The 12,055-nt window shown below is 52.8% G+C and overlaps 1 protein-coding gene across 1 annotated transcript in view; it reads left to right on the top strand.

Moving 5' to 3' along the window:
- The window catches only part of MARCHF4 (membrane associated ring-CH-type finger 4), a 114,261-nt gene that overhangs the window by 82,802 nt on the left and 19,404 nt on the right, over positions 1-12,055 (top strand). The window contains exons 2-3 of the mRNA XM_025441748.3: positions 1,969-2,124; positions 8,776-8,968. Of these exons, the coding sequence (XP_025297533.3) occupies positions 1,969-2,124; positions 8,776-8,968 (349 nt within the window). The remainder of the gene's footprint in view (positions 1-1,968; positions 2,125-8,775; positions 8,969-12,055) is intronic.

The following is a 12,055-nucleotide window of genomic DNA, read 5'->3' as shown; positions in this document are numbered from 1 at the left end:
CCTTCATGACACATATATACATGGGACGGGCACTGAGCAGGGTGCTGGGGTCTGGAGGCTCACAAATGGACATGGTTCCCATTCTCATGCAGTGGGCATCTCACCCCTGTTCCTCAAGACAGTGCAGGGAACCTCAGCAGACACTTGATTAATTTGTTCATTTATTCATTCAAACACAGATGTTGTGGAGGGCCTTCAGGGAGTAGGGCTAGGTACTGAGGGGGACAGGGTCCAATGATCAGCAGCCCCTCATCCCTGCCTTTCAGGGATTTTCTGACCGGTAGACAGATCCTTATATGGATGCACTCAGTACTCTAACAGGAGTATGACCAAGGTGCTCAGCACAAGGCGCTCAGAGATCAAAGCACGGAGCTCAAACTGGAGAAGTCTGGGGTGACTCCCTGTAGGAGGTGGCACTGGAACTATGATGGAGATGAGAAGCAGTTTGACAGGCAGACCAGGTACCAAAGAGTATTCTAGGCCTCATTCAGGCCAAGGTGTGGTCTTTGAGTGACAGGGGTTAAATTGGAAGGGAAAGAGGATTCTGTGCAGCTTTGGAGGAAACAGCTTGTTCTACGGTCTATGGTGAAGAACATGATTAAATATGTGTTGTATATGTCAGGTGCTCCTGCGCTTGCTTACCCAAAATTGGAAGCAAGATGTGGTTTCCTGAATGGTGGAGTCTCCAGATTAGCAGAGTCCCGGTATAAGTGGCCAAATCGCAAACACACCAGCGTGGGGCTCAGGGACATCTTCTGGGTCCTTTGACAGGAGAGAGATGGAAGGGCCAGATCCACAAGAAATGAGTTGGGGGTGGGGAGCGAAGGCATAGGGAGTAAGGAGAATGGGAACCCTGGGGTGGTCAGAAGAGAGCACAGGTCGGGGAGGTGGGTTGGTGGGATTCAGCAAGCAGAAACCCTGGACTCTGAGCTGGGAGAGAGAAGACAATACAGAGGGAGAAGGAGGATAAAGGGAGGGAGACAAAGGAAAGGGGTTGTGGAGGCTCACAGAGGTGCATGTCAGGCCTGGCAGGAAGCCGAAGCAGACCGGCCTCAGTCATGGTCACTGACATGTGGTCACGGAGTGTTCTGGAAGCTAAACCCATTTCTGCAGTCCACTCACTCACAAGGAACTTCAGATCCCACCATCTAGCTGGGCCAGGTCCTCTGCCTCCCTGCTTCCAGACCTGCCCCAGACTAGGCTTCATAGCCTCTCCCAGCCAGACCCAAAGGACATGCCTGGAGGGATACGTATCCCACCTCTTAGGTGCCCAGGATTCAGGCCTGCCCCTACCTGCCAAGCTCTTGTCACTCAGGGACCCGGGGCAGGAGGCTTCACAGAGGGACGTAGGACTCCATCCATGTGCTGGCCTGCAGGCGTGTACAAAGCTAGAGCAGAGCTCCAAACTCAGGCAGAATGACCTCACAACATATTTAAAAGACCTGCCTTTGTTATTGATATTTCACTATTGGGACACTTTACATAAAAACTGCCACCTAGATTCCCACATGTACAGTGGGATGGAGCCAGCAGTGGCTGTGCCTTTAACTTGGGGTCTGGGCCTTAGATTGGCCCCAGGCCCTACTAGCTGCTTTATGTCACTCCCATCGTCTGCCTGGCTCTGAGGGCATCTGAGGTTGAGACGCCTTCACAGAGAAGTCCGTCAGGCTGACAGAGGGCTTTGGATGGCAGAGGACTTCCATGAAAATCAACCCACTCATTTTCACTGGCACCCTAGGACTTGGGCAGCACCCAGTGGGAGCAGAGGCTCTGAAATGTTAGTTGAGTCCACTGAATCAGCCTGGCTCCCCTGTCCTCTGTGGATTCTGTTGCTTCCCAATAAAGACAGTGACTGGTTTAAGTGGTGTGGTCTGTCCTACCTGGGTGGCCCAAACCATCACTCCAGTGGCCACCTATCCATGAGACTCCAGACCAGGAACTCACCACCCTCTGTCTCTCTCGCTGTAGGGGGAGCTGCTGAGCCCATGCCGCTGTGATGGCTCGGTCAAGTGCACGCACCAGCCTTGCCTCATCAAGTGGATCAGCGAGCGGGGTTGCTGGAGCTGCGAGCTGTGCTACTACAAGTATCACGTTATCGCCATAAGCACAAAAAACCCTCTGCAGGTATGACTGGCACAGGAGAATGGTTGCCCCTTAGAGTTTAGGGCAATCTGGAGAAAAGGAGCAAGATGGCTAGGGGGCACGATCGCAGTGGCAGGAGGGCAGACGGTATGAGAGGACTCTTGTGTGTTCTCCTCAGCGAGAAGAGAAAAGGATGGAGGCAAAGACAGAGGAAAGATTTAGAAGGAAATCTCTGTGGAAAATTAGATGGTAGACAGGATCAGTGAGCTAAGGGATGGATGGATGGATGGATGTGTGGATGGATGGACGGATGGATGGATAGATGTGTGGATGAATGGACGGATGGATGGACGGATGTGTGGATGGATGGATGGATGGATGGATGGATGGATGGATGGATGGATGTGTGGATGGATGGACGGATGGATGGATGGATGGATGGATGGATGTGTGGATGGATGGACGGATGGATGGATGGATGTGTGGATGGATGGATGGATGGATGGATGGATGGATGGATGGATGTGTGGATGGATGTGTGGATGGATGGATGGACAGACGGATGGATGGATGGATGATGGATGGATGGATGGATGGATGGATGGATGTGTGGATGGATGGATGGATGGATGGATGTGTGGATAGATGTGTGGATGGATGGAGAGATGGATGGATGTGTGGATGGATGGGTGGATGGATGGATGGATGGATGGATGGATGTGTGGATGGATGGACGAATGGATGGATGGATGTGTGGATGGATGGATGGATGGATGGATGGATGGATGGCTGGATATGTGGATGGATATGTGGATGGATGGATGGATGGATGGATGGATGGATGGACGGACGGATGGATGGATGGATATGTGGATGGATATGTGGATGGATGGATGGATGGATGGCTGGATGGATGGATGGATGTGTGGATGGATGTGTGGATGGATGGACGAATGGATGGATAGATGTGTGGATGGATGGACAGATGGACGGATGTGTGGATGGATGGGTGGATGGATGGACGGATGTGTGGATGGATGGACGGATGGATGGACGGATGTGTGGATGGATGGATGGATGGATGGATGGATGGATGGATGGATGTGTGGATGGATGTGTGGATGGATGGACGGATGGATGGATGTGTGGATAGATGTGTGGATGGATGGACAGATGGACGGATGTGTGGATGGATGGGTGGATGGATGGATGGATGGATGGATGGATGGATGGATGTGTGGATGGATGGACGGATGGATGGACGGATGTGTGGATGGATGGATGGATGGATGATGGATGGATGGATGTGTGGATGGACGGATGGATGGATGGATGTGTGGATGGATGTGTGGATGGATGGATGGACGGACGGATGGATGGATGGATGATGGATGGATGGATGGATGTGTGGATTGACGGACGGATGGATGGATGGATGGATGTGTGGATAGATGTGTGGATGGATGGACAGATGGATGGATGTGTGGATGGGTGGGTGGATGGATGTGTGGATGGACTGATGGATGGATGGATGTGTGGATGGATGTGTGGATGGATGGATGGACGGACGGATGGATGGATGTGTGGATGGATGGATGGATGGATGGATGGATGGATGGATGGATGTGTGGATGGATGTGTGGATGGATGGACAGATGGATGGATGGATGTGTGGATGGATGGATGGATGGATGGATGGACAGATGGATGGATGTGTGGATGGATGTGTGGATGGACGGATGGATGGATGAGTGGATGGATGGATGGATGGATGGATGGATGTGTGGATGGATGGATGATGTGTTAATGGTTGGATGGGTGAGTGGGTGGTTGGGTAGAGGGATGGATGGGTGAGTGGGTGGGTGGGTAGAGGGATGGATGGGTGGATGGAAGCAGAAAGGAAAGAAAGAAAGGAGGAAGAGGAGGAAGGAAGGAAGGAAGGAAAAGAAAAGAAAGAGGGACAGACCAAAGGGCAGATGAAAGCAGGATGAAAAAACCTCCGAGGGTAGGAGGTGTGGGGGAACAACTGAGGGAAAGTTAAAGGTGGGAAAAGAAGAACTAAGGAGGAGGAAAGTCAGCGGCCCATCCCAAACTTTAAGGTGCATTCAGTTCACCTGGATCTTGCTAAAATGAAGACTGCGACTCAGGAGTCTGGGGCAAGGCCTGAGATGCTGCATTTCCAACAACCTGCGGTGCTACTGATGCTGCTGGTCCATGGACCACACTCCTCGTGATAAGGGACCAGAGCAAAATGGAGATGAGACAGGAGAGGGAGGCGGTGAGAAACAGAGCGGAAGGAAGAAAGAAAGGGAGGGACAAGAAGGCCGAGGGCAGAGCGGCCAGGCTGAGGTGGGGCCCGCTGTGCGGACTCCCCGGACTCGGATGGGGCTGCACCCCGTCCTGCCCTGGCCACCCGCCCTGCCCTGATGCATCCCGCACCCACAGCCCTGCCCCACCTCGTAAATCCTCCAAGCCCAGCAGCTCTCCCTGCGAGGCACACCCACACGCGGAGAGCACTAAGCTTCTCAAAATACCTCCACACACGCACGGCCAGCCAGTGAAGCTGCGCATAACCAGTGAGCCAGCAGGCCAGTGGCCTGGCACAGTTGCCTCGCGCCTCCCTGCCCGGGCGGGGGGGGAGTGGGGCCCCAGGAGGGGCGGTGGTGTGTGTGACTGTGGGGTGGGGTTGAGGCCTTTGAACCAGGGGGCAGCTGGAATCCCGGAGCTGCAGGGTCCAGGGCATCTTATGTTAAACACTGTGGAGGTTTACATGAGGCACTGCCAGGAGTGAGTGTGCATGTGCATGTGTGTGTGAGTGTGTGTGTGTGTGTGTGTGGTGCATGTGTGAGTGTGCACGTGTGTGCATGTGTGAGGGCCAGCACGTGCATGTGGGCCAGCAGGGGGCATCATTTCTGGAAGGAGGCACCAGAACTCGCAGGCACCCCAGCCACCCCGATGTCCATGAAGGGCTCAGAGTAAGAGGCGCCTCTCCCTGTGCTGGTTCCATGTTTAGTCATTCATTGCAAATCTTGAAGCGTCTTAAAATAGTGGTGTCACGAGACTGCTGACTCCACACCCTCTGGGGTGCATTAACTCTCTTCTCAGCTCATTCAAGCCTTGGAAACGGTCAGAGTCCAGATCCGCAGGCCCACTCCGAAATACCCCCTTGGCTCATAAACAGGTGCCGGACCTTGAGCTCATAAGATGAAAAACCATTTAGGAATAATTCTTTTCCTGGGAGAGAGAGAGAGAAGAAAAAAGAAAAGAAAGAAAGAAAGAAGAAAGAAAGAAAAAGAAAGAAAGAAAGAAAGAAAGAAAGAAAGAAAGAAAGAAAGAAAGAGAGAGAAAGAAAAAGAAAGAAAGAAAGAAAGAAAAGAAAGGAAGGATGGAAGGAAGAAAGAAGGAAAGAAAGAAAAAGAAGAGAAGAAGGAAGAAAGAAGAAAGAAAGAAAGAAAGAAAGAAAGAAAGAAAGAAAGAAAGAAAGAAAGAAAGACAGCAAAAGAGAGAAAGAAGGAAAGGAAAGGAAAGGAAAGGAAAGGAAAGGAAAGGAAAGGAAAGGAAAGGAAAGAAAAAGAAAAAGGAAAAGAAAAAGAAGGTCATTCTGGTCTCTTAAGGACACGGAGCAACTGGCCGCGTGGACAATATTGGTCTATTGGCGTCGCCACTAACCAGTGTTCCGTGCGGGGTCCTAGGCCCAGCCTGCCCGTGGCCCCCAGCGCCCGCAGCCTCTGGTAGGTGGCGGCCGCCTGTCCCCGCCTTGCCCGGGCCTCGAGGCCACAGCCCAGGGCGGCCTCCTGCAGTGCCCCCCGCGCCCCGCGAGCAGGTGGACGGCAGCCGAGCGCGGGCCCCCTCCGCTGTCAGGGCCGGGAGGTGCGGCCCAGGCCTGGGGTCCCCCCACCCCGGGGCCAAGCCGCACACACAGCGAGCGGGCCGGTCCGTTGCTAGAAGAGCCGTCCAGGAAGGGATGTCGGGGTGGCGGCTGCGGCCACTCCTCACCTCCTCTGCCACTGCCGAGCCGCAGTCCTAGGTGTTTCCTAGGGGACCATCGCTCTGCGTGTCACTGAACCCTGAAGGCAGCCCCACGCGGCGGGCACGGTCCTGATGCCCAGGCTACAGATGAAACGGGGGGCACAGGCTGCCCACGGGCACCCTGGCGGGTGGCCTGGCACACCGGGCCTGGGTGCTCCCACCTACGGGGCACGGGCACCGCTGGGACACCCCACCCGGTGCTCAGACACCCTGAAGAGTGGACGTGAGGGCAGCTGGTCCCCTGCAGAGTTCTTTCATCCCACCGTTGCGGTCCTCTAGGGAGGGGGAAGGACCAGCCGCTTCCAGTTTAGGAGAGGCAGCAGTGACAGTCCTCGTGGCCCACGGGCGTCTCCCAGATGATACTGCACCAGCAGGAGCAGCACCGCCCGGTAGGGGTGCTGGCGCCATCCTGGCTCAGTGGCCCTTCCTGACGTCAGAGGAAACACCCAGGGCTGGTGCTGCAGTGCAGGAGGCCAGGACATGGGGTGCGGGCCGGGGTCCTCACTGTGCTGTGGCCAGGACCTCGTCTGGAATGAAGCCTGGCTGGAGGTGAACGCTTCCCCTCCTGGCCCCCCTTTGAGATTTGAGGGCTCCCTGGTTCTCCGCAGCTCTGTCCCCTGCACCTTTCCCGGAGGCTTGGGGGGGACAGGCAGGAGGGGAGTCGCCTACAGCAGCCCAGCCTGCTTCATTGCATCGCTTCACACTGTAGTCCGGCCCGCTCTCGTCCTGCAGCTGGCTTGGGGGCCTCGGGACTAGGGTGGCTTTAGGGATTGCGGACGCGGGCCTTCCTGGGCCTTCGGATTTGGGGGTTTTGAAGCCTGGAGCAGGAGAAAGGGAAGGTTATTGATGACCCAGGTGTGAAAACAAAAAGCGCAGGGACGTCTAGGTGGCTCAGTGGTGGAGCTTCTGCCTTTGGCTCAGGTGCTGGGATCGAGTCCCACGTCGGGCTCCCCGCAGGGAGCCTGCTTCTCCCTCTGCCTGTGTCTCTGTCTCTCTCAAGAATAAATAAATAAAATCTTTAAAAACCAAAAATCAAGAAGCTCAGCCAGGAACCCTCTTTGCAGACTGAGGGGCAGGCTCTGGAGAAAGCACGTGTGGTACAGTATTGGGTGGGAGTCTGTCGGGCCAGGCCACCTTCTAGAAAATTCCCGCATGTGCAACCCCAGGCTGGGGGAGGCAGTGCCAATTGCCTGCAATGGGACACTCTGTGTACAGTGAAAGGTAAAGGCTTGTGTCCCACATCTGGACCAGCAAGTGAGATGGTGCCAGTTCCTTCAGAGCCGCTGGCCAGTCCTCCGGGACCTGGAATCACTGCTCCCCTCCACGCCGTTTCGTGCAGAATAAGGACTTGCTATTGGCAGATGGAAAGTTGTCTGCTTTTCCGGGGGAGTTCAGGCTGAAACACCTGCCGGGGCTTTCCTCTGCAGGGTTTTACATGGAGTCCCTAGAATCACAAGAATGTCCTGCCCTCCACCTTCCCAGATCAGATCCTGCCACTTCCCTGCTACAAACTATTCCAGAGCATCACGGTTACCCTTAGGACACAGCCAAAATTCTTCAAGTTTGCACATGTTCTTCTTATTTCCCCAGCTGCATCACCCACGCTCCCAGGTGCTCTCTTTGCTCCACCCATTCTGGTCTTTTCCCAGGTTTTTATACTCACTACACTCTTCTTCTGCCACAGGACCTTTGCACATGCTTTCTCCTATGCCTAGAGCACTCTTCCCTCCTCTCTTTGCCTAAACTCCTACTCAACTCAAGCATTGCTTCTGACAAGTTGAATCCTCCCGTCAAAGGCTCTCATAGTTCCATGTACCTCCCTCACTAACACCTGATGAACTGCAGTTGTAAATAATTATTTGATCACCTGTGTTCCCTAGATTATAAATTCCATGAGGACAGAAATCTTCTGTTTTTGTTTACTAGCAGAGGACATATTTGTTGAGTGAGAACACAAATAAATCCCAAACTAAAAATCCAACTCCTGGCTCATTTAGGCCTGTGCTTCTGAGAATCATAGAATTGCAGAATTGAAACCTACGCACACCCCAGCCTTCAATCCATCCATCAATACTGCTGTGAGCATGATGCTTTTTCTGTTAAAAAAAAAAATGAAATCTCAGTGTCCGTATATAGTCAGTAAATTATACTGTGTTTCTTCTCTCTCCCCCACATCCCGGGTCCTCTCCTTGTCTGTTGAATTCATAATCTCTAGCATTTATATTAAGTGACGTGCCAGGTGTTGTAGAAAATAAGCAAAAGAAAGGCCTGCGCCCTATTCGTGTGAAGATAAACAGTGTTGCTCCGAAAAGAATATTCTGGGCCCCACACTGGCTCTGCACTTTCACTTTCCCCTTTTCATTTCTCTGGCTGTATCGTGATCAATGATAAAGGCCTTCCTTCCCAACCGTGGCTGCCCAGAACCTTCTCCCTACAATAGTGTCTGACCATTTGGTGTGATACAGGTTTCCTCCACACTGAAAGTACAAAATAAAACTCGGAAACTTGTGAAGATAGCCACGTAATGCAAGTTAAAAAGCCTTGTATTAAATCCCGAGCCAGAGGTCAGAGGTCGGGGCAGCCGAAGGAAGAGGAATGGGGATGGGGTGGAGATGGGGTAAGGGCATCCCAGCCACCGCTAACCTGTCCTTCTCTTCTTTGCAGTGGCAGGCCATCTCTCTGACAGTCATTGAGAAGGTTCAGATTGCAGCCGCCATCTTGGGTTCCCTCTTCCTCATCGCCAGTATCTCTTGGCTTATCTGGTCAACCTTCAGCCCCTCAGCAAAATGGCAGCGCCAAGACCTCCTCTTCCAGATCTGCTATGGGATGTATGGATTCATGGATGTGGTGTGCATAGGTGGGTCTGGGGGCTTGTTTCTGTGGGAAGTGGGGAGCCACGAGCTGGCGAGTTAGACAACCTCACAGGGTCCCTCCTTCCGGAAGGTCAGAGTACCAGGCTTGAGACTTGTAGGCTCGAGAGGAGCCAGCGCCTTAGACACGAGGGGAGAGCGGAGTGGGGGAGGAGACAGGCCAAGGAAGGAAGACCTCCATCTTTCCCAAGCAAATCTAGTCTTGCCCAGTTGAGGATGAGGCTGAGGAGGCTTGCCTCCCAGAAGACTTGAGGAAGGTCAGTCCATCTGCCTCGAGTGGGAGGTGGAGGCCCGCTCCTCTGCTGTGTACTCCATGGTTGCCAAGCCATGACAAGGGGTGGCTACGCCTCTGGCTCCATTGTCTTCCCGGCAGAACGCCCAGAAACAGCCATGACGACAGCTGCCCCCCCCCCCCGCCCCCGCCTTTTTCGGCTTCCACGAGCCTATTACAATGCCCCAGATCTCCCTAGTCTAGTGGTTTGCCAACTGTGGGTAGTCCTGGAGTTCCATACGCAGCTTCGGGAACCAATTTTGGGAGCGGGCCATGGGATGCAGCACAGACAGGCTCCGAATCCTCGCCCTTGCTTCACCTTGACTTTCTGTACTTTTACCCATTTACCTATGTTTCTGCTCTAGGTAAGATTTTGGTTTAAAGTCTTTGGTGTCTTAGAGAAAAAAAAAAAGTTGGAAACCCGCCTCTTTAATTCCTGCCTGTTCCCTTACACCATTCCCAAATCTGTGTTCTTTCCTCTTCTTTTATGTTAGGTCAATTGGTGAAGGGCCGGGTCTTCTTGTTGTTGTTTTTTTTTTCCCCAACCAATGCTTATGGTTTTTAAGTCTGGAGTTGTCACTGGGGGGACCGAGGTCGTGGTTTTCTCGCAATGACATGAAGCCTGGCTAAGTGCTCGTCAGACATCCTCACCTGGAACTCTCGGGTTATCCCCTGGGCCATGAGGCTGACCGCACCGAAGCGCCACAGTTGTCTTCTCTGGGCTTTCGTTTGTATGTCATATCAACTATGTGCACTGCTCCTTTTGGCAGGAAAACATCTCTTAGCTAGAGTTTGGCTGGGAGGATGCTACATGAATTTCCTTGGGATTCTTTAATATTAGGAGTCAGAGAGGCCTGGAGACTTGCATGCTGATCACAGCAGCCAGAGAGCAGAGATGCTGGCACTTGGATACTTGTGTAAGCCTCTTGCGGCCTCTCCCTGTAGCTAAACCAACACATCAACCCGGAGTTCCAGAGCCTTTATTTATTATTTATTTATTTATTTATTTATTTATTTATTTATTTTTCAGAGCCTTTTTAAAGGCAGGCTTTTGTGGCACCTAGACAAGACTGCCCAGGTTTGGAGAACTGTGAATGGGGAGGACTTTGACTTTGAGCATTCTAATTTAGTTCTCCCTCCACCAGTATTCCTTCCTACCCCGCTGAGGCCGGGGTTGTTGCTGCCAGGACCCAGGTGTGTCTCCATATGGAGGTGTGCGGCTCTGGCATGGAGGGGGGCAGCAGCGGACGGCCTGTAGGAACCTCTCCAGCTGCCCTTCATTCTCCTTCAGGCAGGCTTTGGCTTGGTCTCTGATGTGTGCTTCTGTGAGACTTGCTTTCCCGTCACGTGGTGTATTAGTCTGCTTTGGCTGCGGTAACAGGCACCTCCAGAACTGCAGTGCCTCACAACAACAAGCATTTATTTCCCACTGATGGGTCTGCATGACAGCTGTGGCTCAGCGGGGCTTGGCTCAGCTTAGCTTCTGAGTGTGCGTTGGGTTCCAGCCTGCTCTGAGTGTCTCCTCGTGCTGGGGCCCAGGCTAAAGGGGCAGGGGCTGCTGGGGTATACTCTTCTAGCCAGTTACAGGAGCACAAGAGGACTGGGGGAAACTTGCAGAGCCTCTGGAAGCTTCTGCTCAGTACTGACACACTGTCCCTTCTGCCCCCAGCCCGTGGGCCAATGCAAGTCATCAATGAGCCCAACATCAACGTAGGGGTGGGCCAGGAAAGCGTACTCCTCCTCCCCTGGATGGAGCATGGGAGGGAAAGAGGAGCGTAAATACTACCTACCATTCAGGGCCCCATAGATTTGAAGACTGAGGGAGGTGAACATAGAAGAGACCATGTGATCAACCTGTTGATCAACCTACAACTCCTGTTTTGAAAGTTGAGAGAATTGGTGCCCCGAGAAGGGGAGTAAGTGATCTGCTCTAGATTGCTTAGCTGGGATTAGAAGCAAGGTTTCCTGATGGCAGCCCAGTGCTCTTTCCAAAGTCCTCTTGCATCAGACAACAGGCGTCTTCAGTGTCACTTATGGGACATCTGCAGATGCCACCTGCAACTTTGAGTGCTCCTGGGCCCACTTGGAAGAAAAGCCCTTAAATAGGCCTGCTCCCTGCCAGCCTCCGCAAGGCAGGTCTAGGCGAGCACCCTCTGAGCCACCCAGCACCCCTGCTTGGGCTTTCCTGGTGCCCTGGTCTTTCCTGCTTATTGAGTCTCCCTCGGAGTCGGGCTCCACAGAACCATCCCATCCTCTCTGTCTCTTTCTTGGCTCCTCTCCATCTGCCTCCCTCCAACCCACTTCTATCTCTTGAATTCTTTCTCTGCTTACTCTTCAAATATATATGGCACTCAGTCACCCAAGTTCTGGGAAGAAGCACAGTGAGCCAAATATTAAGAGTTTCTGAATTGCTTTCTTTCCTTCCAAGTTTTTAGGAAAACATAATTTCCCAGGATGCAAAGCCACCCCATGATCTATCCAATCTGCTCGACAAGCCAGTGACGGCCTGGAGACTGCCGCTGGACAGGAGGGGGATGTACAGGGACCATAAGTGCTTTTGGTGCTGTCCAAAAGTACTCAGATATATTTATATTTAGACTAGCTCACCCTTAAAGAATTTAGACTGCTCTATCATTTTGTTGATTATAACTGGAGCTAATTCAGTGTCTGAGTATTTCTCAGGGGCAATGATTTTCTTCCCATTTTTCAGATGGTGAAACTGATACTGAAAGATTTGTCTTAGGCCGCCTCAGGCAGCAGAGCAGGACTCTCAGTCCAGTGTTTCCTAGGAGAGGTTGTCCAT

This window comes from Canis lupus, chromosome 37 (genome assembly GCF_003254725.2).
Source record: "Canis lupus dingo isolate Sandy chromosome 37, ASM325472v2, whole genome shotgun sequence".
Taxonomy (NCBI): Eukaryota; Metazoa; Chordata; class Mammalia; order Carnivora; family Canidae; genus Canis; species Canis lupus.
Note: the sequence above shows the minus strand (reverse complement) of the source record. Positions and strands in the feature narration are given on the sequence as shown.